This window comes from Haliaeetus albicilla, chromosome 4 (assembly GCF_947461875.1).
Source record: "Haliaeetus albicilla chromosome 4, bHalAlb1.1, whole genome shotgun sequence".
Lineage (NCBI taxonomy): Eukaryota > Metazoa > Chordata > Aves > Accipitriformes > Accipitridae > Haliaeetus > Haliaeetus albicilla.
The window spans coordinates 47,446,046-47,471,135 of NC_091486.1; the positions used below are offsets into that span (position 1 = coordinate 47,446,046).

The following is a 25,090-nucleotide window of genomic DNA, read 5'->3' on the forward strand; positions in this document are numbered from 1 at the left end:
CACACAAGTGTTTTGGGCACTCGGGGCTCCTCATTCATTCTCACCCTTCCACCTCTCTCCAGCTCGCTGCGGGTGACCCCACCATCACCGACAAAGCCCCGGGAAGATGCCAGGGCTGATTAACCGGACGACCTGCTCCCCAGTCCCCCTCACTGCGTCAGAGGTGACATCATGTGTCAGTGGCTATGCTTTCGGGATGACAGCCTTGCTCACCTACCGCAACTCAGAAGCCCAGGCTTTTGAAGGCAAGTTTCAAGGGGTGAAGCTCCCAGTGCAAGAGCTACTGCGGGAGCATTAGAGCCAGGGATATCACAGCGCTGGGTTTCTGTGTGTGCCTTAAACCTTTTGATGCTTGCGGGAAGAGTAACCAAGTGTATTGTGTTCTCAGTTGTACCCTTCATGGTCCAAGGCTACAATTTTTTAAGTGTGAAAAATCCCAGGATCATGCAGGGAAGTGCCAAGAGGGAGCTGCCCTGCTGCGGTCCTGGCTGGTGGGTCTGGGCAAGTGCTTGGTGTTGCTAAAAAACCTTCTGGCTGGCAGGTCTCTTTGTCTACCCCTTGGATGAGTGCACCACCGTCGTTGGGTTTGAGGCGGCCGTGTCCCGGCGTGCCGTGACGGTGCAGATCAAAGACAAAGCCAAGATAGATGACACGTATTTCGACAGCTGCAGCCTCCCTGATGGAAGAGCTCGTGACGGAAGCGGTGAGGGGTTTGGGGGCGGTTTAGTGAACGTGGGGAAGAAAAGCAGGGGAAGAGGAATGGGGAGGTGGTGGCTGTCATATGCCATGGCATCAAGGGGGCTCCTTTTGAAAAGTTGAGCCTTGGGTTGTGGTGCTTGTGTCCCTGCAGCATCTGCCAAAAGTGGCAGTCTCATCTGTTTTGGAAAGCATTGTTGCCTCTGGACAGATGAAGGAGTAGTGTAGAGGACTGGGGCTCGGCCTTTTTAGAGAAATGCTGATGTGTGCAGCGAGGGCTGGTTTGGGTATTTGATGGAGGGCTGGGGTGGTCGTGGGAGGCCTGGGGAGAAGTATTTTCCACGGTTGTGACACTGTGTCTCCCTGGTGTGGTCCTCTCTCTATGCAGGAAGGATCATGATGGATGAGGACTTGGAGAGGATTGTTTTTGTGGCTAACCTGGGCATGATTCCTCCCCTGGAAAGTGTTTCCATCTTCATCAGCACCTCTTCTGAGCTGCAGACACTGCCCAGTGGAGCCGTGAGGGTCCTTCTGCCAGCTGTGTGTGTCCCCAGGGTCCCCCAGCCCAGCCTGGAGAATGCCAACAGCCTTTCCAGCCACCAGCTCCGAACGTATGAACAACCACAGGATGGGCTCTGGCTGGGACTGATCTGGGGGGATGCAGGACTGGCAGAGCAGAAGCCTGCTGTTGCTGTGGGAGGCTGGAGAGCTGCTGCAGGCTTTACCTCCAGCAGATCTGCAGTTCCTTAGGGGATAGAACACATGCACAATGTTGATTGGGGTTCACCTCACTGACAGGGACAAGCACTACTGTGGATCGGGGAGTCTGGAGCAAGGGAGCAGGTTCTGCCTGGCTCAGCTGCTGGAGAGCGAGGCCATCAACCCCTTTGAGTACGAGTTCAGCTTCCATCTGGAGATCCGGGGGCCGTGCTTGCTGGCAGGTAGGAGTGCCAGGCTGATTTATCACCACCTCAAGGCAACATCCATGCTCTTCTTCCTTCTCTGCCTCCTGAATGTGGGGTCTGTTTTGGCAAGTTAACTGTGCTGGGGTGGATTTACCAGTACAGTGCTGGCATTAACATGGGGGGGTTGATATGGCAGAGGCATCGTGTAGTCCACTTGGTTCCTGTCCTCTGCCAGCTTCCCTTGCTGTCTCCTCTCCCTCGTCTTCCCTGTCCTCAGTTCCCTAACCGCACCTCGGTTTACATGGGCAGGTGTCGAGAGCCCTACGCACGAGATCCGAGCAGACGCCGACCCCTCCGCTCGCTCCGCCAAGAGCATTGTGATCACACTGGCCAATAAACACACCTTCGACAGACCCGTGGAGATCCTGATCCATCCAAGTGGTATGTGGGCTCTGCTTCCTCTTTGCTGGTCTTGCCCCTTCCTGGGATCCTCCTCCATAGTGCTGGAGACAGCCAGATTAGCTCTGGTTTTGCAAATATTGTCAGGGGTTAGGCTTCCTAGGAGATAATCCCGGACCCTCTCAAGGTTGTCCATGCTGCCCAAGCTCAGAGATATTGCTCTTGTTTCACAGCCAAGGGTGCCTGCAGCTCTGCCAAACCTGAAGTTTAGCTAAGGCTGTTCTTCACTCGATTCTCTGCATTTCCAGAGCCCCACATGCCTCATGTCTTAATGGAAGAAGGTGATATGACACCTGCAGAGTATGAACGACACCTGAAGGGGAAGAATGATTTCATTAAAGGCACTAAGAAAGACCCCAGTGCTGAGAAAAAGGTGAGAACCGAAAGCTGCAGGCGTTAGCTGAGGCTTTCCTTGGGACTGGAGCTGTGCAAGTAAATGATTGCTTGCTTGCTTGCAGTACCAGATATTACACTGGCCCAATAAGCTCTGCAGCATCCTCCCTTGGAGAGGGGCTTATGTGGAGGAAGAGGGGAAAATTCTGCGGTGGTTCTGATAAACCGACTGAGGAAGAAGCTCTGAGATGGTTATTGTGTGTATAATTAGTACTAGTCTAGCATAGCATAATTAGATAGGTACATTGTTATAGCACTAAGGGTATTATAATTATTGCAATGACATAGAATAAAATATTCTTTTAATTGCTTAGTAAATGTTTACCATTTCTGGATAGCTGTCAGAGAGAAATAAGTGATTTTGCTTGGAATAATGAGCTGAACTAAAGACAAGGTAGGAGAAACTTCTCTTTGTTCTGCTGATCAGCAAATAGAAAAATATCTGCTCTGGGATTTGTGCCTCATCTTTCAGTAATTCTGAAGCAATGAGTGACAGCCTAGCGCTTCTGAGCTGCCACATCAGTGTGTCTGAGATCAGTGGAGTGGACTGGTCAGAGCCCTCTGAATTTCCAGGGTGGGTGTCTTCACCTGAGGCACACATCGCACTTGTGTAACCACTGCCCCCGGCTTACAGTCAGCTCCCTGCGGGGATGCTCATTTCCCCTTAAACTCATTCTCCATGTGTCTGAGCCTGGGCCCCCGCTTGGCAGATGTCCCAAACCTGCTGCAGAGGTGCCTCCCTGTGCTGCCATGACTTCTCCTTTCACCGGAGACACATCAAACCTCTTCTCATTCCTTTTGCCCTTCGCTTTCTCTTGCAGCGCGATGCAGGGATCAGGACTGCACTTGCTCGCACGGCAGGCATCTCCTCTAATTGTGTTCAGCGTGCGGCAGGTGGAACGAAATGAAACTCCCACGCTACGGCTCAGATGGCTCTCTAATTATTTCTATGTCTTTAGCATGTCAAATTATCTAGGGGGGATCATTCCGGAGCTGTTTCCCTGCAGGAAACCCACCTCTTTGCCCCGGGAGGACTGGGAAGCAACTGCATGGAGAAGGGCAAAAAGCAGAGAAAATGCCCCGAATATCTGGGGTAGATGATGGGCTAGAATTGCTGCTGCTCAGAGCATGACACTGGGCACCTCTCGGCTGAAATTAAATTAGCCCAGAAATTTCAGCAGTAAATGATAATTAATTCTCCTCCCTCGGTTTGTTATGCAAAAGCCTTGGATGCTTGTCTGCTAGCAGGGTGGTGAGGACGAATGCACACTGGAATCAACTCTCGGTCGACAAGATCTGATTAGTTTACTGTAATTGGGTAATGGGTGAAGGGGAATGGAGGGGAGGTGGGGAGAAGAGACGGCGCAAATGAGATGCTTGCTTTTCTGGCTGACCTGCAGCAGCAGCTTTGAGGCTGTTTACTGAAGGCTTGCCTGTAAAATTCGCTCTGAAGTCAGTGGGAAATCAAGGTTATGGGCTCATCCCGATGACGCAGGGATTTTATGTCTTGGGTCCCCAAGAGCATCCCAGGGAGTGCTGTGGGTAGGTCTGGGGCCATGATTCGGTCCTTGGACAGAGAGGCAGCAAGGATCCCTGTAGTGTGAAATTTGATAAACATCTGTGCTGGGAAAGATGTTAAACAAAATAATGGCATATGGCTGGAGGAAAATGGGGATGGAAAAAGCCCTTTGATATCGCAGTGACTGATTAATTTATAATCCAAAGCGTGAGAGTGAGATGCAGGAGGACGAGCAAGAGTTGGGGTGACAGTGAGGCACTTGTTCCTGTGAATGGGAACTGTCTTTTCACAGGGGTCAGAGAAGCAGCACTCAGGCAGCGCAGCTGAAAGTGAAGCTCGTGTGTACGTGTTGATCTACAGGGACTCTTGAGTTTAGTGAGTTATGTAAAATCAAGGTTGGTCGTTAGCTTGTAGATCTAGGAATATGACTCACGGCTGGAGAAAACAAGCCTGGTTATTTGGGGTCTGGTTTACTTCTGGTGAAACCAGCAAGAAATGGCAGCCTTTGAAAGAGGAAAAAAAAGGCAAACAAAGCCCCTGAGGACCAAGCCGCTTATTGTGGAGCATGTTTCCGCACTGCAGAAACCAGGGATGAAAGGCCACGGGCCGTGCTGATGTGAGGTCCCAGAGCTCCCTCGAAAGCAGCGATGCGCTGATTCACTGCAGCTGAGACCGTGAACCCGGGACTGCTTTATACACACATGACAGCAGATTATAAACCCATCGCAAGAGGTTTTTTCCAGTTTAATTTTATCACATTTTTAATGAAGATTGGTACTTGAAATGGAATGAGGGGAAAATGCAGAGAGCCATTAGAGCTATGTGCAGTACAGAGACATATATCATGCGGGTTCCTATCGAACGATGTCCTGAGTGACCGGTTCGGCTTTGCAAAGCGTTTCAATCTGTACAAAGAAAAATGATAAAAGACATGGGCAGAAAAAACAGCAAACCAGAGGTGGCAGGAATGAATCGAAGTGGTGAATACAGTGTGCTGAGGGCTGTATCTCGCACTTCATTATTGAGTGACCATGGACAAAAACTCCAGTGTGCCTTGGTGGGATACTAAACTGTGCTAATGAACCAGGTTTTCAGGAGGGATCTAATGAAATGTTTGGAGAATCAGGTTTGCAAGGTGCTGTGTAGGGCTAGATCTTTTAATTTCTTCTCCAGGCTCTCATATGAGCATGCAGCCGCTGCATGTGTGCTGGGGTCCCTGATTTAGGCTTTTTGCCAGTGTTTGTCCCCCAGGCAAAGTGTGACCATGGCTGGGAGGAAGCAGGAATCCCATTCACCCGCAGAGCAGCTCTGCAGGGGATACGGACAGAACAACCTGTGGCACAGCCTGAGCTCAGGTGTTGTCACCACTGAGGCCAGAACTAGCCGATCCCTGCGCACAAAAGGCCACGCACTTACATCTTCGGGCACGCAGCCCTGCTCTGATTCCCCTCGAAGTGAAAAGGGGGCAGAAAAATCAACCTCTCGAGCTCTCTCCTTCTTTCTTGCAGACGGAAATCATCAGGAAGCGACTGAACAAGGACATCCCCCACCACCCCGTCGTCATGCTCAACTTCTGCCCTGACTTGAGGACCGTCCAGCCAGACCTCCAGAAAGCCCAAGGAGAGTTTATCTTCCTCATAGACCGCAGCAGAAGCATGAGCGGCGTGAATATCAACCGCGTCAAGGTACCACGCAGGAGGGAAGGTGCCTGCGTGCCAATGAGGGATGAATATTAGAGAGCGGTGGGGGTTGCTGAGCGCTGATGAGTGTTCATTATGAGGGGATGGGGGGTAATTATATGCTGTAGCTTTAGTCATCTCAACTGTGTGGCTTGTTAGGTACCTGCAGCGAAGCTGACTCTGCCTGGTTCTGTTCCTCTCCCTCTTCTTCCTATCAGCACATCAAATGCAAAGATGTTTTCTTTCCCCCTCTTGCTGGTGTGCATGTCTCGTGCATCCCTTCTCCAGTTCTCCTTGTCTCCAGGAGGGCTTGGGGCAATCGCTGCCTAGGGGGGAAACTTCCAGGGAGCTCCAAGGGAAGCTTCAGGGCGATGTGCTGACATGCTGACCATGACATTTTGCTGACGGGCACCTCTGTGCACCCGCAGAAGTCATTTGAACACGATGGATCCCTTTTTCAAAGACAAATGAACACCAGCAGTCTGCTGGAGGATTATGGGCAGTGTGCTGAGACCGCTGGATAAAAAAGGGGCCGTAGAAGAGCCTCGTCATGATATTTCGTAGGTCTGAGGTTCCCTGTCAGGTATGCCTCTTACCCAGCTACAGGTTGGCCCATGAGAGCCAGGCTTGGCTTTGTGCCACTGCCTGAAGGATCTGGAGAGGTTCCTGCCCTGCGCCTGCTGGGGACCACTCTGTCCATCAAAGGGAAAATCACTCTGGTAACTATTTAATTACCATTATCCCTGCCTAACGTGCTTTGGAGGCCAGGTTGGTGTCCGATGCCTGCCAGCTGGCAGGTTGCGGTGAGAAGCTGTAGTCTCTGGCAAAAGCTCTTTTGGAAAGTTTCTGTCTTGATTTTTGGGGCCAGGTAAGCCCCAATAGCCTGATGAAAATCGCATCCTCTCAAGCAGGGCATGGGTCTGCACTGCCCCATGCATCTTTGTTGAGGACAGTGAGGGAATTGCAGAGGCAGGCTTCATCTGAGGGGTTTGGTTGCATTTGGATGTCTGAGAGATTCACCGAGCTGGTGTGTCCCCAGGTGTCCTGCTCACACCCTTTTCTAACACAAGTGCCACCAGATTTGGACCCAAACGCTCCCCTGGGTATGGCTGCACCCCCTTCTGCAGGACTCGCCGCCCAGGGCGAGCAGCGAGGAGCATCATAGCATAGTTTGGGTTGGAAGGCACCTTTAAAGGTCATCTAGTCCAACCCCCTGCAGGGAGCAGGGACATCTTCAACTAGATCAGGTTGCTCAGAGCCTCGTCCAACCTGACCTTGAATGTTTCCAGGGATGGGGCATCGACCACCTCTCTGGGCAACCTGCGCCAGGGTTTCACCACCCTCATTGTAAAAAATTTCTTCCTTATATCTGGTCTAAATCTGCACTCTTTTAGTTTAAAACCATTACCCCTTGTCCTATTGCAACAGGTCCTGCTAAAATGTCTGTCCCTGTCTTTCTTATAAGGCCCCTTTAAGTACTGAAAGGCTGCAAGAAGGTCTCCCCGGAGCCTTCTCTCCTCCAGGCTGAACAACCCCAACTCTCTCAGCCTTTCCCCACAGCAGAGACGTTCCATCCCTCTGATCATTTTTGTGTCCCTCCTCTGGACCCGCTCCAACAGATCCCTGTCTCTCCTGTGCTGAGGACCCCGGAGCTGGACGCAGGACTCCAGGCAGGTCTCACCAGACTGGAGTAGAGGGGGAGCATCCCCTCCCTCGACTTGCTGGCTGCTCTGCTCTGGATGCAGCCCAGGATACGGTTGGCTTTTTGGGCTGTGAGCGCACATTGCTGGCTCATTTCCAGCTTTTCATCCGCTGGTACCTCCGAGTCCTTCTCTGCAGGGCTGCTCTCCATCCCTTCATCCCCCAGCCTGCGTTGATACTGGGGGTTGCCCCGACCCAGGTGCAGGACCTTGCACTTGGCCTTGTGGAACCTCATGAGGTTCACAGTGGCCCACTTCTCAAGCTTGTCCATCTTTTAGCCCATCTCCTTACCCATCTGTCTCCAGTTTCCATGGGAACTGCTGGAGGACAGCCACCTCCGGCAACAAGGATTGGGATGCCGGGGAGCTCATGGATGGCTGCAACAGGTCCCGTGGGACAGGGAGGCTGTCCCCTCACCCTGCATCCACCAAAGGGGCCAGGATATCCCTGAGGTTGTACCCCCTTCCCTCAGCACGTTTTGGAGCCTGGGAATCAGGAGGCATCTCTGCCCCAGGCCGGATTTTTGCTTTCCGACTCACAGCGTGGGCAGATTTAGGTACCGCAGTCTCTGCAGCCTCAGTGGAGGCTGGTTCATCCTATGGGAATGGGGACCCTGCAGGGACAGAGATGTTGCCCAAGAGGTCCTGAACTGGGACTCCCATCTGCAGGTGGGCTGTAAAAACAGGAAAAAGGCTGTTCCCCTTCTGGAAAAATAATTCGGGGGAGATATCGGAGATTTTGGAGGAGATACCTCAAGGGAGAAAACCACTGTCTCTCTTTTGAGTCCCCCATCCTTGTTTATGACTTGCAAATATCAGGGACCTCGTGGCAGGGGCTGTTCTTAGTGGGTTTGGGTGGGTTACGCTTGATGGAGGCATTTGCATCGTCCTCGGCTTGCTGGGTGAGCGGCGTGGCAGGGCTTGGACGTGCGCAGTGAGGAAAGCTGAGCTGCTGGGCGGTGGTGCTGGCAGCGATGCAAACGGGGAGGGGATGGTCCGGCGCGGGCTGGCTGCGTGCAGCCGGGAGGACGCGGTTCGCTGCTGAGCAGGAGGGCACTCGGCCAAAGTGGCTGGGGTGGAAAGTTCAGAGGTTTAAATTCCCTGCAGCTGGTTCCTTTCCCGGCTTGTTGCAGCCGGGGAGAAGAGCCAGGCCTGTGACGGTGCCTGTGTCGGGTGGGCTCACTGGCAAAACTAGGCTAATAACTTCTCTGGAGGCAAACATCTCTTCTTATTGACTTGCCGTACAGATATTGAGTGCAACAGGATCAAGATCAATATTTACCACAAGAAGCAATAAATCTTTCTGCTTGCTGAAACAGAAAGCAAGCATCGGTTGCCCACTTTGGGAAGTGCTTTAACAGAAATATTTGGAAATTTGGGGTTTTTTTTCCTTGTAATTAGTTCCAAGATGGGATGTCAGCGTTGAGATTTGGAAGAGCCGGCATCCCAGGAGCCATCTGGGAAGCAGAAGTATAAATATATTCTCGTAGGTTTGAGATAACAGCTTGGTTTAAAGTACTCTAGAGCCTGTTAAAGGGCAGCCTTGTTCTCGTACATTATTTTGCTGATTTGCAGTGCTCTGGCTCTGCCTCGCTGCTGAGTCTTACAGGGGTCAGGAACTGGACTGACCTGCCACCCATCTCCCTGCGGCCGTTCCCAGGCAGGGGTTTTCTCTGCGTGCAGCTCCAGCACCCACCCTCTGCGGTTACTCGGTCTTTGCCACTGCATATGACAAAGCAAGAAGGCTGCTCTTCCTCATTTGACCTTGGCAGCTTTTCCCTTGGGGCTGGCTCTAGGGTTTCTGCTGCCCTAGGCAGACTGGCAGGAGTCTGCCTTTATCAGCATATAAACCGAAAGAACCAAGCCGCTCCTGAACACTGTCAGCACTATGCTTGAAATTGGCCTCCCTCTCCTGCCACGCTAATTGCTCCTGCTGCCCCTGCAAGCTCAGGAGCAACTTGGGTAGCTCTTGCCCCGTTGCTGCTAACACAAGCTCCGTCCTGGAGTTGTCCACGGCCTCACAAGTCCGAGACAATTTAAATTGCTCTTCCCTTATGTAAAGACCAGGAATAGGCAAGTTAGATAACCACCTCTGGTAAAGAAAATAGCTTAAAACTGTCTCTCCCAGTTATTTTAATTGATGCCAGCTATGAATACAAGAGAATTGGGGATGGGGGAGGCTTTTCTTTCCTTTTGTGTAACTTTAAGCTGTTTGTTTATTTTCTGCAAGTTTGGACATTGAAATGCATTGCATGTCGCACTTCTCAATTTCACACTCTGCTTCTCACCCACTAGCTCCATGCTGCAGTACCGTATTGTGAGCACAAATTTAATCAGTTAAAAACAAACAGAAAGATTTGTTCAGCTCTTTTTTTTTTTTTTGAAGGCTCCCCATTTTCCTTACTGCTGTGGGACCCAAATATCATTAAGGGACTTTGGAAAGAGCAGAGTAATATGCAGTGCTTTCTCGGTGCAGTGCATGTGAAAGAAGCAGTTGTTTTATTATCAAATGCACGCAGCCAAATGCAGGTGGGAATAAGGTGTGATGGCAAGGTAGGGTCTGAGCAGAGCTTTTACTGCTGAAGCTGGGGCGGCCCGGGAGAGACCCGATGTGCCTGATGTCTGCTTGCTTTCCGCCCCCCAGGATGCTCTGTTGGTCATTCTCAAGAGCCTGATGCCAGCGTGTCTCTTCAACGTCGTTGGGTTTGGATCCACCTTCAAGACCCTCTTTCCTGCCAGTCAGACTTACTGTGAGGTGGGTGAAGGGAGAGCCACATTTCCTCGGTGCTCAGAGGGCTCTGGCGTGGAGGCTGATGATTCTGCCGCTGCTTTGGGCAGGAGAGCCTGGCCATTGCCTGCGAGAGCATCAAGAGGATCCGGGCCGATATGGGTGGCACCAACATCTTATCGCCTTTGAAGTGGGTCATTCGGCAGCCCATCCACAGGGGCCATCCCCGACTGCTTTTTCTGCTGACGAACGGGGCCATCAGCAACACGGGGAAGGTCCTGGAGCTGCTGCGAAACCACTCCTGCTCCACCAGGTATGGAGGGCAGCAGGGCTCGCCGCAGCAGGGGCGAAAGCTTGGTATGGTAGGGGACGTGCTTCTCCTTGAACACGGCTTCTCACAGACATCCCCACTTCAGAGACAGAGGCAGGAGAGATTGCTGGTTTGAGCCATGGGAGAACCTCAAAGGGTTTGGAACAGATCCCAGAAGTTCAGATGCTTTTTAAACAATCAAAAGGAGGATAATTGGGCTGACAACTTCACAGGCTCTCGTCTGATGCTTCCTGCTAGGAGAGATTGACACACGAACAATCTTCCTTGCTGTTTTTTTCTATTTTTTTAAAGCACATCTGGGTCTGGCCCCAGCTGCTTCCAGGATGGGGCTGTGCAGAATTGAATATGCTGAAAGAGAGCAATGTAAAAAGCAGCTAATTTGTGCATCGAGCTCCCAGCCTGGCTCCCCAGCCCTGATGACAGGCTGGTCTGGTTTCTCCTCTGCCTCTTTAAGGGGCATGAAACATAAGAAAAATATAAGAAAACCTTAGTCCTCTTCCATCCCTCAGACTTCAGGGCTTATCAGGGAAGCTGCTCTGTGGTTTTTTTACTATATGGAGGTCTAACTGCCTACCAGCTGTGTAGGGCAACCCATCCCTCACTCTTATAGAGGCATAGTGGTGGGCTAAATGCAAGCAGAATTAGAGCGTGGTCTCGAATGACCCTGGAAGGCAGTGCCCAGCGCACCGCCGAGTTGTGTGTGCGGCCTCTGTCTCAAAAGAAGATCAGAGCCTTGTTTAAGAGGGGTGTGAGCCTGACCTAAGATTTGCAGCCAGCTGGGGATTAAAAACCTCTAAGAGAAAAGCCCCTTGTGCAGATGCAGTTTGCTGTTTGAAGGTGGTTTCTTCCTCAGCTATCCATTGCCCTGGCCGAATGCTGTATCCCACCCATACCCATCCCTCCTGGCTTCCTACCGCATCCGTCCCCACCAGGCACTGCTCACTCCTGCCCTCCCTGCCCAGGCTCGAGCTCGGCTCTGGGTTTGCAGCCTTCAGCCAAAACCAAATCCTGACTCATTGAGCTGGGAGTCAGGGGAGAAGCCTCGCCTGGCTGCTTCCTCCTTCCTTGAGAAAACATTTATTTTCATTTTGAGCAGAGATAATGACTGGATCTTTAGTGCTATTGACCACAGACACTCAGCAGGGAAAAGAGCTGAACTGGCAGCAAAGCAGCTTGTTTGTGTTTCCAGAGGAGGCAAGGGCTTGGGGTCCTGCTGGGAAGCCCCTGAGCATCGCAGCTGAAAGCTGCTCTTCAGGGAAGGGATTGAGGTCTGCTGAGCAGAGAGGGATGCCTGTTCCCCACCCTCCTGCCAGCCACCTAAAAGAGGAGCTGGTTTATTTTCCTCCGGACATGCTGGACAACTGCATAGCAGTGGGATAAAGCTGGGCAGGTGTCTTCTGCCTGCAGGGAGTGGGTGTGCTGCATGGGTCTGGGGGTGGGATGGCTTGTCCCCCGGATCCTGACGCTCCCTGTCCCTTTGCAGGTGCTACAGCTTCGGCATCGGGCCAAACGCCTGCAGGAGACTGGTTCGGGGTTTAGCTGCTGTGTCCAGGGGCATCGCCGAGTTCCTGGCGGAGGGTGAGAGGCTGCAGCCCAAGGTATGGCTGCCTGCTTCCAGGAGACTGCCTTGTAAGGCTCTAACGATGCTCCGGTTCAGCGAGAGGGAGGCCACGGCTCACTAGCAGGTCTTATTCCCCATCCTGGTGCTGCCTTTCCAACTCCCACTCAGCAGCAGGTGGGCGAGCGGGAGGGGATGAAAGAGCATCTTCATCTCCGGCTGTCAGAGGGAGTGGGAGGGTGTGTTTACCCTCTGCATGGGGATGGGGAGAAGCGATAGCCGCGATACAGCAGCTTTGGCTTCAAAGGTAGCTGCTGCCTCAGACACCAGCGAGGGCAGAGGAACTGGCATCAAAGCAGCCAATTAGTTTTGAAGTCAGGCTCAGCCCCGGCGTTGCTCAGGCGAGAAGTACCCAGGGTTTGAGGGAGAGGAATACACTGTGATAGCTTTGCTTATTAAGCCAACTTTAAAGCAAAGGGGGAAGCTTCTTCATTTCCACTCTCCCCATGAAGATCGAGTAAACCGATGGGCCTCAAATACACCGTAAGAATGGCTCTGTCTCCTGGTGAAAGCACGGTCATCCGCTGGATGACTAAACCCAGAGAGAATTGGGTCTTTAGCTCCTAAATATCTCTGAAAAGCTGGCTCCCATGTTCTTGATCTCAAAAGAAGGAGTTCAGCAGTCCACCCCTCTGCAGGAACCTGGAGCACACAAAAACCTCTCTAAGACAGAACGGCATCAGCATTTCTGATGTAAATTAAAAGCAAAGACAGTGAAGGGAGGGTTGGGTTTTTTTTTTAGAGAGCTATTAATAAAGAGCTTTGCGGGCTGTGCAGCTTGGTGCCTTCAGCAGTCTGAGGCATCAATTAATGGCCTTATAAAACACAGCCTGGTGTGTCTTCCTGAGCCTGTGAAAAAGCAGTGAACAATAGAGAACATTTGAGCTGTTCTGCATCTAAATCTGGTGTTTGCTTGCCCTGGTGTGCAGGGAAGCTCTTGTAGGTGGCTCCCTGGTAGGTTTGTCCACAAGATATTCACGGATATTGGTCTTCTCCACATGTGTAATTGGCAGAGCATTGCTGATCTCCAGCAGTGGCTTGTGCCAGCAAGGACCTGTACCAAAAATAGCAGTGCTGTCAGTTGGTGCGTGAGTGTCGGGGCTTGGGGCTCGGACAAGTGAAGGTCAACAGCTTTTCCTGGGGGCTGGGGGGGAGCAGGGGATGCTGCCTCACACCAGAGAAAGATACCTTTGGCCACAAGCTCCCACCTTGCTCTGAGCTGGCAACACATGGTGTGAGATCAGCCCTGTGCTTTATCAGTATTTGCTCTGCTGCGCTTGGTATAACCGTGCCAAGGGGCTGGGGGTGCTGGGATGGGTGTCAGAGCAGTCTAAGAGGGAGCAGGCTCCCATCTAAGGTCAGGAGAGGGTAGGAATCAGCCAATGGATTTGTTTGGGGAATTTTTCCCCTTCCCTGCAACACACGACAAGTGCACCACAGCATGCACAACGTCCGGTTGCTGTATTACTGCTCTCCTTTGCTTTCTGCCTCAGATGATCAAGTCACTGAAGAAGGCAATGGCACCGGTCCTGAGTGACGTGACTGTGGAGTGGGTCTTTCCTGAGAGCACCGAGGTCTTGGTTTCCCCTATCAGCACCAGTTGCCTCTTCCCTGGTGACCGCCTGGTCAGCTACGGCATCATCTGTGACACTTCACCCTACGTCTCTAACCCCAGATCTGTGAGTCCAGGCTGCGCTGGCTCATGGGGCCACCCGGGAGCAGGAGTGTTGGTGTGCACATGCACAAGAGGGCATCTCAGCAATTTGTGCATGGTCAGGAGGTGTCTCTTGCCTTCTTGCTCTGTCCTCAAGGGAAATGGTGGGTGAAACATCAGGGAGAAATAAGAGCTCAGTGGATAAGGCCGCTGGTGCACAAGCAGTGGTTCTTCTCGGCTGGGAGGTGGCTGGTGGACGCTGCGGTAGGACCTATTCCCTCTCTCTGCTTTCTCCCAGGACAAGAGGCGGCGTTACAGCATGATGCGTTCCCAGGAGTCGGGCAGCTCTGTTTTCTTTCACTCCCAGGAGGAGGGAGCAGGCATGGAGAGCTGGAACCACTCCAGAGACTCGGAGGGCTGCTGCCCTGCCGAGCGTGCCCCCGATCACCTGGTGGTGGGCAGAGATCCTGGGGGAGAATCGGACACGGACACCGGTCAGATTTTCCTCTGTACAAGCATGGGTGTGATGCCCCTGTCTTTCTAATCAAGCTTCTGTCGCTGCTCTGCCAATTTGCTTGTCTGACAAATAAGTCTCTTTGGCTGTATCTCTGCAAAGAGCCGGAGGGGTTTGCAGGAGGGATGACAGATCTCCTGAGGTTTGAGCGAGTCTATTTGGTTTGGATGTTTTATCCAAACATGTCAGGAAATCAAGCGAAGCCCTGGAGAACTGGCTTCCCTGGAGATTTTCAAAGCAGCTTTAGCTTTGGCCACATAATTATTTACAAGCTTCCCAAGCTGCCCTTGGGTGTGCAGAGGAGAAGAGTGAGCAAATGGGTGGGCCAGCTAGACTGTCCCTGCACCTGCAAAGCAGTCGCTTCCCTGCAAGCCTGACTTTGCAGTTTGAGGTCAGGAGAGGAGGGGAACAGATCCAAAGCCCTGTCCCCAGGGTGTCACCCCTCACCATCACAGTTAGGCTGGGCGCTTGTGTCAGCAACATGTGGCATAAAGCGGCTGGTTGCACCCCAGAGCTGGTTGCATTTCCATGCAACAAGGAGACCTCTGTTACTCACGGGATGTTCTTCCCTTATATTCAGAGATTAACTGTGCTGCTCATCCCCTCAATCTTGTCAAAAGCTATGAGAAATCATGCCTTTCCAAATGAAATTTTACTCTTGCTCTGACAGGAAAATGTCTGCGCTAATGAAATTTCATTAGTAAACCCTTTGTCTTCTCCAGGGAGGTTTGGGGAAGCGCAGTCAGGCTTTTTCTGGCTGAAAACTGCTCAGACAAAACCTCCCCAATCTGCTGTCCTGACTTCCCCAGGAGTTTTGAGTGAAGGCTCTTATTTCCTTTTGTGGTTTAGCTGCTTTGCTTAAAACCTTGCGGGGCTGAGCATGGCCTCCTCAGGGGTGGGCTGCCCACTTCCCACTGGGACCCAGGGGTGGATGGTGCTTGCTGGTCCCGCTCCGGAGTGGAGCTGATCCTCTCTCCCACCATGCAGGAACAGACGTGAAGGCTTCCTCCAGGAGACGAGCGTACAGCACCACCCAAATCGCCGATCACGAGCCTTGCAAGAAGGTGCCCACGGCCAGCGATCCCGGCACTGCCCTGGTGAAAAACCCCCTTCGGAAAACCCACCTGCAGGACCTGCAGCAGGTCAGCCCCGAGCCGTGGCAGGTGGATTTCCAGGTATGTCACCCCCAGAGAGGCTTTGCCTGCAGGCAGAGGCCAGCGTGCAGCAGCAGAAAAATCTCAGATACGTAAGGGAAAGAGCCTGGTTCACACTAGTCCTGAGATATAGATATAGATGATATAGATAGATTAGATATAGATATAGATATAGATATGCATGCCCATGCTTTGTGCTGCAGCACATCACAAACATGTAGGAACCAAGCCAAGCAGGGAGCAGGCTGCGTCCTGATATCCCATAGCAGTGCCTCCGCATGGGAGCCCACCTTTTCTTTGCTAAATGCCTCTCCCCTTCCTCTGTGCTTCACCTTACTGCTCATCTGATCCCCAGGCTGCTGCTTCCTTCTTATTTCCCCAGAGTTTGGCCATGCGATGCAAACTCTCCGTAGGGCTGTGGCACATCTGTGCCCTGCAGGGGAAAATGAAGTCAGTCCCGAAGCAGATTCTCCACTGCCCTAGCTGGAACCACAGCCCATATGCAGTGTCAGGCTGAGACCTGGACCTGTATGATGATGCATCTGCCGAACAGTGTTATGTCCCCTGGCTGCAGCAGATAGCAGGTGAAATTTGGGAAGGCTTTTCAACTGATCTGCGGAAGGGTGTGGACAGTTTTCTCCCATCCTTGGCATCACCAGGATGCTCTGCTCTGAAATCAGCATCTGCAGGGCTGGGAGGACCGGCAGCACTTTTGTTCCCATGGAAACTCAGAGTGGGATGTCTGAGGCTTTCTCTCTTCTGCTGAGGGTTAGAGATTGGCTGGGTAAAGGGGGGATGGGGGTTAGATGAGGGGACGAAGGGGAAGAAGGGCCAGTGCTCCGTAGGGAGGAATGAGACCTCTGCCCTTCAGCTGCAGCAGGGAGGGTGGTGAACAGCATCGCTTGACAAAGGGCGAGCAGTCCTAGGTTTTAGGTGTACCGGTGACCTTGCCTGCATTGCGAAGGTCCACAGAGCATCCTCCTGCCCACAGGATGCTCAGCATGAAGGCAGGGATGGAAACAACTCCCTTCTGGAGGGCAGTAAACGGTTAACAGCATGCAGCCTGGTCTTAATTAATTGCAGCCTGGTTTTGCTATCCCTCCTGCTGCCAGGGCTCCCAGCGGCTCTCCCAGCTCCCAGTCTGGCTGCCAGGGCTTGACATTTTCGGGGGTGTGAACGTGAGTCCTCAGCTCGTCTCTGCACGCACGCCGTGCTGGGAAGGAAAGGTCAGCACTTGCTCCATTCCCGGCTGGCTTCCTCTGGCCGGGAGGAAAGCTCAGGCAGGAGAAAGAGCAGGTTTTGAATGAAAAGGTTCTGGCAAGGGTTTCTGTGACCGGCTTGCTTTTAAATATCTCAATCCTAGCTTGGTAAGTAGCTCCTGGAACTGCCTGTCTCCCATTTTTGCTGGTGCTTTCATAGAGCATCCAAAATTCGGTGGTGATGGAGGCCACATTCTTGCCTGCTGCGCAGAGAAAGCATCTTTCCATCCATCACTGCGATCCACCACTTTTTACCACCTCTGCCCCTTGCTGGTGTTGCGCTAGGAAGATAGAGACTGTTGGTTTTAGGGGGACCTTCCACAGCCCTGGGGACATGGATAGAAACAGCCAGAGCTTGGTGTCTCTGCTAGCTGCAGAGCGGGATGTCCTTGCGGGATGTGGCACTGGAGATGCTGGAGGGGGAAATCATGTCTCCTGAAAGTGGAGAAACAGTCTCGTAAGGAAAAAGAAAAGATAAAAATTCCCTTCTGCCCATCCCCTGCGCCTCTCTCCTTTCGTTACTAAGCAACTGGTCCTTGATCTTTCTGTCTCTCTTCTTTCCTTTGGTTCCCAAGTGAAGTCATTAAAATGTCTGGAGGGATGAAACTCATATTTCACCTTCTGCATGTCTGGGGAAGGAGCCCCTGGGGCCAGGGTCCCTTGGGGACACCCTGCAGGTCTGATGGAGCGCTCTGTCTGGGCACAGATCCCAGCCAGGGCTGAGCAGAGAGGGAGCTGCGTGTTTGCACGATTGCATCTCACGCTGGGATCGGGCAGGGAGCAGACGGGATCAAAAGGACCAGAGCAGGGCCGTGCCATGGGCTGCAGCCACCTCCAGCCCTAACGTTTGCTCTGCTCTCAGCCCTTCGCAGCCAGCTCACTTGTCTCTGCCACAAAGATCCGTGGCGCAGGTGCCCGGCGGCCATCCCTGCTTCACCGGAGCTGCATGTCCTTCTGCCGCGACGCCGACTCCCCACCAGTGCCGGATGGGCTGCAGCAGGTGGCTCCGGGAAGGGGCTTGGGACCACGCGATGCCAGCGTGAGCCTGCGGTCTTCGTCGGACAGCCGGAGCCCTGGGGATCTGGGTAACTGGGGACAGAGGGAGGCACAGCCCGCCTCACCTGGCCGTGCCGGGGTTTCGGTGGCATTGCATTGCACTCTGTGCCACCATGTGAAAATTAGGAAGTATTAATTGTGGCTTCTCGGTGGCTGCGGGGGAATTCGGCTCCCACAGATGTGATTAATTACCTGCCTCTCCCCTCTGTGCAGAGTCTGCCCAGCATCCTTCCTTCACATTTGAAACAGAGACCTCCTCCGACTGGGAGCCCCAGGACTTCGACTTCAGCGCTGCCTGCAGCTCCCCACGCTCCCCCAGGACCCTCTGCAAGGCGGTGGTGAAGGGGCTAAGGAGCAACGAGCCCGAGCAGTGGGAAATCACCTTTGATATCTGCCCTCTCTTCCGAGAGCGGGAAAGCCAGGTGGATGGTGACACAGACCTGTGGAGCGAGACCTTCCACCATCTGGCAGCCAAGTCGGTCATCCGGGACTTTGAGCAGCTTGCCGAGAAGGAGTGTGAAATCGAGCACGGTAACGTGCAGCTCCCAGCCAGCCTGCAAGCTGGCTGCGGGCAGACCCTGCCCTGCCTCGGGGTGGGCTTTCCAGCAGCTTCAGCAGCCTCTCAAGTTAATACTAGGGCAGGCAGTGGTGAAATATTAGGGAATGTCTCACATAGTTCCCAAATGACAGCCCCTTCCAGCTGCCTTGCACTTTTCTTCTGCTTCTTCAGCCTCACTGCACGTTAACGTGCTTGAGCTCATGCTCCTTCCTGCTCCTCTGCTTCACACGTTGGGTGACAGTGATTATTTTTAAGGAGTTAGTCACCTGGAGCTGGGAGGTGGCATCACACTCAGAGGGTCCAACAGCAGCCACACATCACTGCTCTGGGCTGCACATGTCCCTGGGTCCTGTCAAACTTCTCCTCTCTGAAGTGCATCTGTGCATGTAAAATAAGAGCAGAAGAAGCAGTAGGCAGAGTTTAGAGGGATACAGTCCCTGCTGGGCATGGAGACCAAGCATGGAGGTGGGTCTGGGAGCTGGGTCTTGAAGGGTGGATGGAGCCCACAGGGCACATGGACTCTAACCCCGGTGTCTCTCACGTGGCAGGGTCCGGGCGGCGGTACCAGGTCAACGCTGTCCACACCAGCAAGGCCTGCAACGTCATCAGCAAGTACACGGCGTTCATGCCCGTGGACCTGAGCACCAGCGCCTACCTGCCCGCCGCTGTCGAGTACACCCACACAGGTAATGTGGGGCTGGTGGAGGGGTGAAACGTTGTCCTGGGAGGGAGGGTGTTACCTGAGAAACCTCGCTCAGTGCAAACCCTGTGAAGCCACAGCTCAACCCGACACCAGACCTATGTACCCAAGGCTATGGCTGAGCCTAACAGCATGCCTGCCGCTCTTGGTGGCAAGAACCTCTTCCCCGTGGCCAGGCAAAAGGTCTGCTCTTAGGTCTGGATGCTCAGAGATGACCAAGCTTATTAATCTGTGAGTTTTGTTGTCATCATTCGTGTGCCGGTCCCTCTCTAATGCTGGCAATTCCCTTCTCTCGTGCCAAGGGGCAGCATCCAAGCAAGGCAGCCAGAGGAGCCTGAGCTCGGGAAACAGGAGGCATCGTGGCTTTTCCCCTGGACGTCCCCAGTCAGCTTGTGGCCAGAATGGAGACGATGGATTTTACGGCATGAGTAAGATTCCCTGGGGTTTTGTCTCCTTCCTGGTGTTACAGATCTCAGTGGTTTAGTGGTTTATGAAGGGACGTCTTCTCTGGTCTTTTTTTCTTCTGCCTTCTTCTTTGAATATGGTGCTCATCAGACACATGTCTGGCTGGAGTCCATCTCCTTAAATGGGGAAGAAGCTGCAATTTCCCCTGAAACTCCCAAATCACAGGCAGTGGCTGCTGACAATGCTTGGAAGTTAATTGGCAGCCATAACGCAGATAACATGAGGGATGAAACCGGGTGTAATTAGAGGCAAGGGGATGCGAGACACTTGCTTGTCACCAAATCCTCCGCTAATGAAGATGAGTTGGACTGGACCTTGTCTGGCATTGTCAGATCTGCAGCTGAATCAAAATCGCCCCCGATCAGGCTCATTAACCTGATAATGCTGCGGAGAGGGAGAGCGGCCGTGCTGCAGCCCGGCACGATGGCGATTTCAGCTGGGCGGCGTTGCTTATGTGGTTCCTCCATTGCAGATGCAGAGGAGAGCAGCCTGTCGCCCTGCAGCACCCCTTCCTCCTCTGGCTGGGAGCGCTGCGGTCTCCCCGAAGGTAGGGAAAAGAGCTGACGGTACCTGCCAGGGTGCAGGTGCATCGAGTCCGTGATTTGGGCTCTTCACCAAATACTTCTGCTGAGTTTTTGAGGTTTTTATAAAACCTTATGACCTAAAATTAGGCCTCTGAGCACCAGACCTGACTCCATCCGGGGTGCAAAGGACAGAGCCTGATGGGGCCTTTGCTATAGATTTCCCCCAGGTTCATTTTTGAGATGTGTGGGAATTTCATTATCCACGTAGGAAAAATGAGGCAAGGGGAGAGGAAGGATTTTACCAAAGACTCAGCAGCAGAACAAGCCACCCCATGTCCCAGCGTGTAGACTCTGCTCCCTTTCACTCTCCTGTAGCACCTCGTTTTACCCCCAGCTTTGTGTTTCTTCCCAGGGCCATTACAGAGCCTGTCTGCTTCCTCTGCACAAGCCCAAAAATCCATCGAGAGCCTCTTTGCTGCTAGGTATGGGCCAGCTCGACCTTCCTCTGACCTTAGCAGATGTCTTGCACCTCCATGGGTCCGATGCAAACACAAGCAAGGGGGAGTGAAGGGACACCCCAGGGTTAGCGTCTGGAGCCGGGACCGAGTGCGATGCCAGTGTCTGGGGACCAGGGATGGCTTTTGGAGGGGAGGGTGGGTGTCAGGAGGGGCACGGAGGTGATGGCCACCTTTTTGTCCTCCTGCAGGCTAACCCTCAATAAAACCAGGCTGCTGGTTCGAGCCGCCAAAGGATTCATGAGTAAATCTCCAAGCAGAGTGAGCGAAGCCAGCTCTGAGGGTGACAATGAGAACATGGACTACCTTCCCCTGGTAAGCAGCTCATTCCCAGGTCTTGCTGGGGTTGCACAGTCACTGCAGGGAGGAGGTCACAGACGGCAGGAGGATCCCTCTGGATCCTGCCTCTTGCTGTCTCTGATGGCCATGTCTGATGGTCTGCTCAGAGATGGAGAGCTGCTCCATCCATGCATGCCTTTTTCCTGAACTTCCCAGAAGCGGTTGGTATCTCACAGCTTCTCTATGTGCCCACTGTTCCTTGCAGGTGTCTCTGCAGCTGGCGTGCGGTGCCTTTCTCATGAACTCGGCCTTCTGCGATGCCGTCAACATCCCCATGGAGAAGCTGAAGCGGACATCTCCATTTGCCTGCCACCGCCTGGCCCTCAGCCCCTCCAGCTCCTACAGCACCAAGAAGACCAGTCCCTCCAGGGAGCACAAAAGCCTCAGCTCCAATCGGCAGCTCCTGGTTCCCAGTGGGCACGGGAAGAGTCCCACCATCAGAGACGTCGCTCTGGGTGCAGTGCCGGAGGGACCCGGCAGCCACGCGGAGGATGCCGTCCGCCTTCGCCACTTCTCGGGCAGCGCAGTGGAAAGCATCTCCAAAGCCCTGAAAGCTGAGAAGGAACTCTCTCCGCCAGCCATCACCATCCGCCGCTTCTCCTCCCCGGAGAGCACGCTGGCCTCGGCCGAGTGGCAAGCCGACAGCGGCCGGGGCTCAGAGACAGATGGCTCCGAGGTCCGGGCGTTGCTCTTTGACATCGAGTTGCAGCAGCAGACGGAGCCGGAGGGGATGCTGTGGGCCACGGCGGTGGCCCTGGCCTGGCTGGAGCACAGCTCGGCTTCCTACTTCATTGAGTGGGAGCTGGTGGCTGCCAAGGCCAGCCTGTGGCTGAGCGAACAGGACTTCCCAGAGGGATACAGCCTGGCCACGGTGAAAGCTGCAGCCCAGCAGCTCTTTGTCCTGCTCCGGCACTGGGATGAAAACCTGGAGTTCAACCTGCTGTGCTACAACCCAAGCAGCGTGTAAAGAGGATGAAGAGAGGGGCTTGGGCAGCTTACTGAGGGCGCAGGAGCAGGGACCTGTCCTCAAGGAAACACCTCCAAGGAGCTCAATTCCTCCTCTGCAGGGACAATGCATGTTTATTAGAGCGAGCCCTGCAAACAGAAGCAGCCCGGGCAAAATCCTGTGCTCAGCGGTTGGTATTTTGCCCTGGGAAGGTACCTACCAGCTGCCCACCATAGGATGCTATTTATTTTTAACTGCTGCAGCACCTCCAGCTACAGCAGTTCCTTCTGATCCTGGTTTCTTCTGGTTCTCATCCCTGTTCCCACAGCAGGTCTCCCTAATGCCTGCTTGACTTGCCCTGTCCTCGCTTGGCTGCCTCTTTCCAGCCCCAAATTGCTGCCAAGCCCCTGCTGCAGTCCCCCAGCCCCGAGTCGCTGCTCTCCTGAGGCTGCTGCCTGGCTTCTGCCATCTCAGATGTCTTTTGCCAAAGCTGAACGTCCGACAACATACTCATCTCATGAACCAAAGGAAATCCAGGCTGGGACTGACCATCTGAAGAGCAATCCTGCTGTCACGGCCGGGAGGATGCTGCCTTGCCTCGAGCCCAGCGATGCGCCGACAAGCCAGGCCAGTCGGAGGCTGGGACCGAATCCCATCACATCCACATGGTGCTGGGCTCCCTCAGCCCCTCTGTGATCCCAGAGGGAGTTTGCGAGACCCCTTGCAGCCGACGGCGTGCCTTCAGAGCTTCGCAGGCAGAGCAGGGGTGCCTGGGACTGAAGGAAGGGACGGGCTAAGGAAACCAGCCCCTTGCACTTGACACGGAATGGAGATCCCCTGCATTAAAATAATGGAGGAATTTTATTTCCTGCCAAAATGCTGAATCCTTCCTTCTCCACATGAGCCTCCTGTGTGCTGATCTGAACGGCAGGGACCTGCCTTGGAATCCGACGGCTCCAAGCCTTGCTCTTTTAAGGATGCTGGACCCTCTAAACCCCACCAAGCTGGTGGGCTTGTACTGGGACCCCTGCAGCATCTGTCCCAAGAGCCATGGCCAGACCTGCCCTTGCCTCAACCCTCTTGAAGGGAAGAGAGGAGAATAGCCCTCCCAAACCTCAGAGTGACATGGAGCCATTGCTCTCCCCATCTCCGCTTCTTGCATTCGTGCTGCTTAAAGCCAAGAGGCGGCCGGACACATATTGCATCCCCAGAACCATTGTGGGTACCACGGCTGCACGGGAGCCCGGCCAAGTTGTTCACTGTGACGGGCAGCTTTCAACATGGTGCAGCAAAATCCCTCCACTGGCTCCAGCACAGGCCAGCGATACCCAGGCGATTTCTGGGAGCTTTGTTATCCGCCGTAATTCATAGCAGACCGAGGGCACTGGAGGCACCGTGAGGACTGTGGCTTCTAGAAGCTGATGGGAAGAAGAGGAGGAGACAGGGAGGAGAAGCTGGGAATGGACATTTTTCAACCACAAGCTCACTTGTTACTAGTCAGTGACGTTCCCAGGGGGAAATAGAGGTTCCAGGTTTTGGGGGGGGTTTATTAATTTTTTTATCTTTAATTTTCCGCTGCAGAAAGGCCCCAGTTCTGGTTGGACTTAGGCTGGTTTTGTCTGGGGGCTTAGAAAAATCAAAGGAAATGCAGTTGGTTCACAGGCATAGGGGTTTTGGCTCCTCTGCCGAGGAGGGACTGGTAAGAAGGGGAGTGTGAGTATAAGAGCTGAAAACTGTCCAGCTGCAAACAGTTGGGAAACTGGGGAAATGTGGGAATATGGGAAAGGGTGTTTCCTTCTGAGACAAAGCATCTTTTCTTTGAAACCTTCCCATGGGGGAAAGCATCCCCTCCGATCCCTAGCAAAGCGTTGTGAGCAGGAATCTGCTTTGTATGAAATCTTCTGGGGTTTTTTTCTGAGCAGAGCTGGTGGAGATCAGGAGTATTTTAGCTCACAAGCAAAAACTACCTCTTGTTTTCTGCCTTTCTTCAGCTCCCTGCCCACCATGATCCCCTCTGGTCCCTGTGACTTTACCAGAGCAGGGTTTATTCCCGGGGCACGTACATCTCAGCCCTCCTGAGGTTACTAGTGAGCTGGTTTCTGATCCCTTGGTTCTCCCAAAAGACCCAGGCTGACTCCTAGGAGCTGCCCAGCTCTCTGTTAATCTGGAACCATCGGCAAAACGAGCATGCCCCCAATTTGGGGGGCTTCTGGAGTCAACAGATCCCTTGTTCTGCATTCAGGGGCGAGTGTGCGGCAGCGATGCAGCACTTGCTACATCCCCTTGGCTTTCAGGGAAGGCAAAGGGGATGAAGTGGGTGATCCCGTTTCGGAGCCCAACGCTGCTCTCACCGCTGGCTCTCACTTCTCCAGCCCCATCCTGCACCGTGCATGCCACTGGCACCTCTGCCCAGCTGCTGTGGCCAGCTCAGCATCAGAGGATGCTCCAGGATGGTCCGTGCTGGGACATGAAGTGGGGTGAGTCTCCTCAAACCTGCTGCCTGGGACCCCAGCAGCCATGGGGATGCTCGCCATCGTCACCCCGTGCCCTGCAAGGAGGTGGGTGCCCTCACTCCCAGGCCTCCCACTTCACTCTCTGCCGACCGGGGAGGCATTGAGCTCGCAGCCCGGCCCCGGTGGCATTGGGCCCTGCCTGGCAGCCCCCAGGACGGGCTTCTTCTGCAGGATCCAGCCGGCGGCAGCTCCGCGGATCAAGTGCCTATGGAGGGAATCACACGCCGTCACCTCCGGCGTGGCTGCAATGCCTGTGGAGCCTGTCCGAAACCTGTTGCCTTTCACTCCCTCCCTTGACATGTAGCAGCCTTGCCATGTTTCAGCAGGTTTCTGTTTTGTGTCTGTGTGTCTGGAGGGTAGATGGGAGGGAAACTGGTGCCGGGGACCACAAGCATCCCTCTGGTCTCTGCTTTTGGTGTCACCTCTCCGGGGTCCCCAGCGTGGCGATGCTCGGCACGCTGCAGGGTTGCCGGCTGGGTGCCTTGGTACAGTCGTGTTCTCTGTTGCAGAAATTGTTGTCCCAGTAAATCACAGCCTGCTTAACTGCCCGGTGTGACTCCTTTGTTTGGGGGGGGGTGGGGGGGTGGTCCTGGGTCTGTGCCTGCCCTCTTCGTCAGGGGCACCCCAGCTGGCTGGAGCACTGTGTGGCTGTCCAAAAAAACACCCCACCCCCCATCCTAATTTAGTGCATGAGTTAAGATCTGGATTTCAGAGGGGAAGGAGCTTCCTTTGGGTTCTGGGGAGCTGTGTTTTGCAAAGCCCAAACTGCACAGCGCTTTGTAAGCTGATGGATCCGGGGTTTTAAAAAACAGGGGCAGTTTGGTTTAATTCTTCCATGAGGCAGAGATGAGGAGCAGAGAAATC

The 25,090-nt window shown here is 53.7% G+C and overlaps 1 protein-coding gene across 1 annotated transcript; it reads left to right on the forward strand.

The window, feature by feature from the left end:
• Positions 1-71: 71 nt before the first annotated feature.
• On the forward strand, positions 72-24,769 carry VWA5B1 (von Willebrand factor A domain containing 5B1). Its single transcript, XM_069782401.1, has 21 exons — positions 72-245; positions 542-703; positions 1,085-1,307; positions 1,495-1,637; positions 1,911-2,042; positions 2,309-2,433; positions 5,481-5,657; positions 9,996-10,106; positions 10,190-10,392; positions 11,894-12,008; positions 13,522-13,707; positions 13,981-14,176; positions 15,184-15,371; positions 17,472-17,694; positions 17,879-18,196; positions 18,773-18,910; positions 19,227-19,352; positions 19,862-19,936; positions 20,326-20,395; positions 20,620-20,743; positions 20,973-24,769. The coding sequence occupies exons 1-21, from the start codon at positions 107-109 to the stop codon at positions 21,732-21,734; spliced, it is 3,936 nt and encodes a 1,311-aa protein (XP_069638502.1). The 5' UTR covers positions 72-106; the 3' UTR covers positions 21,735-24,769.
• Positions 24,770-25,090: the final 321 nt, after the last annotated feature.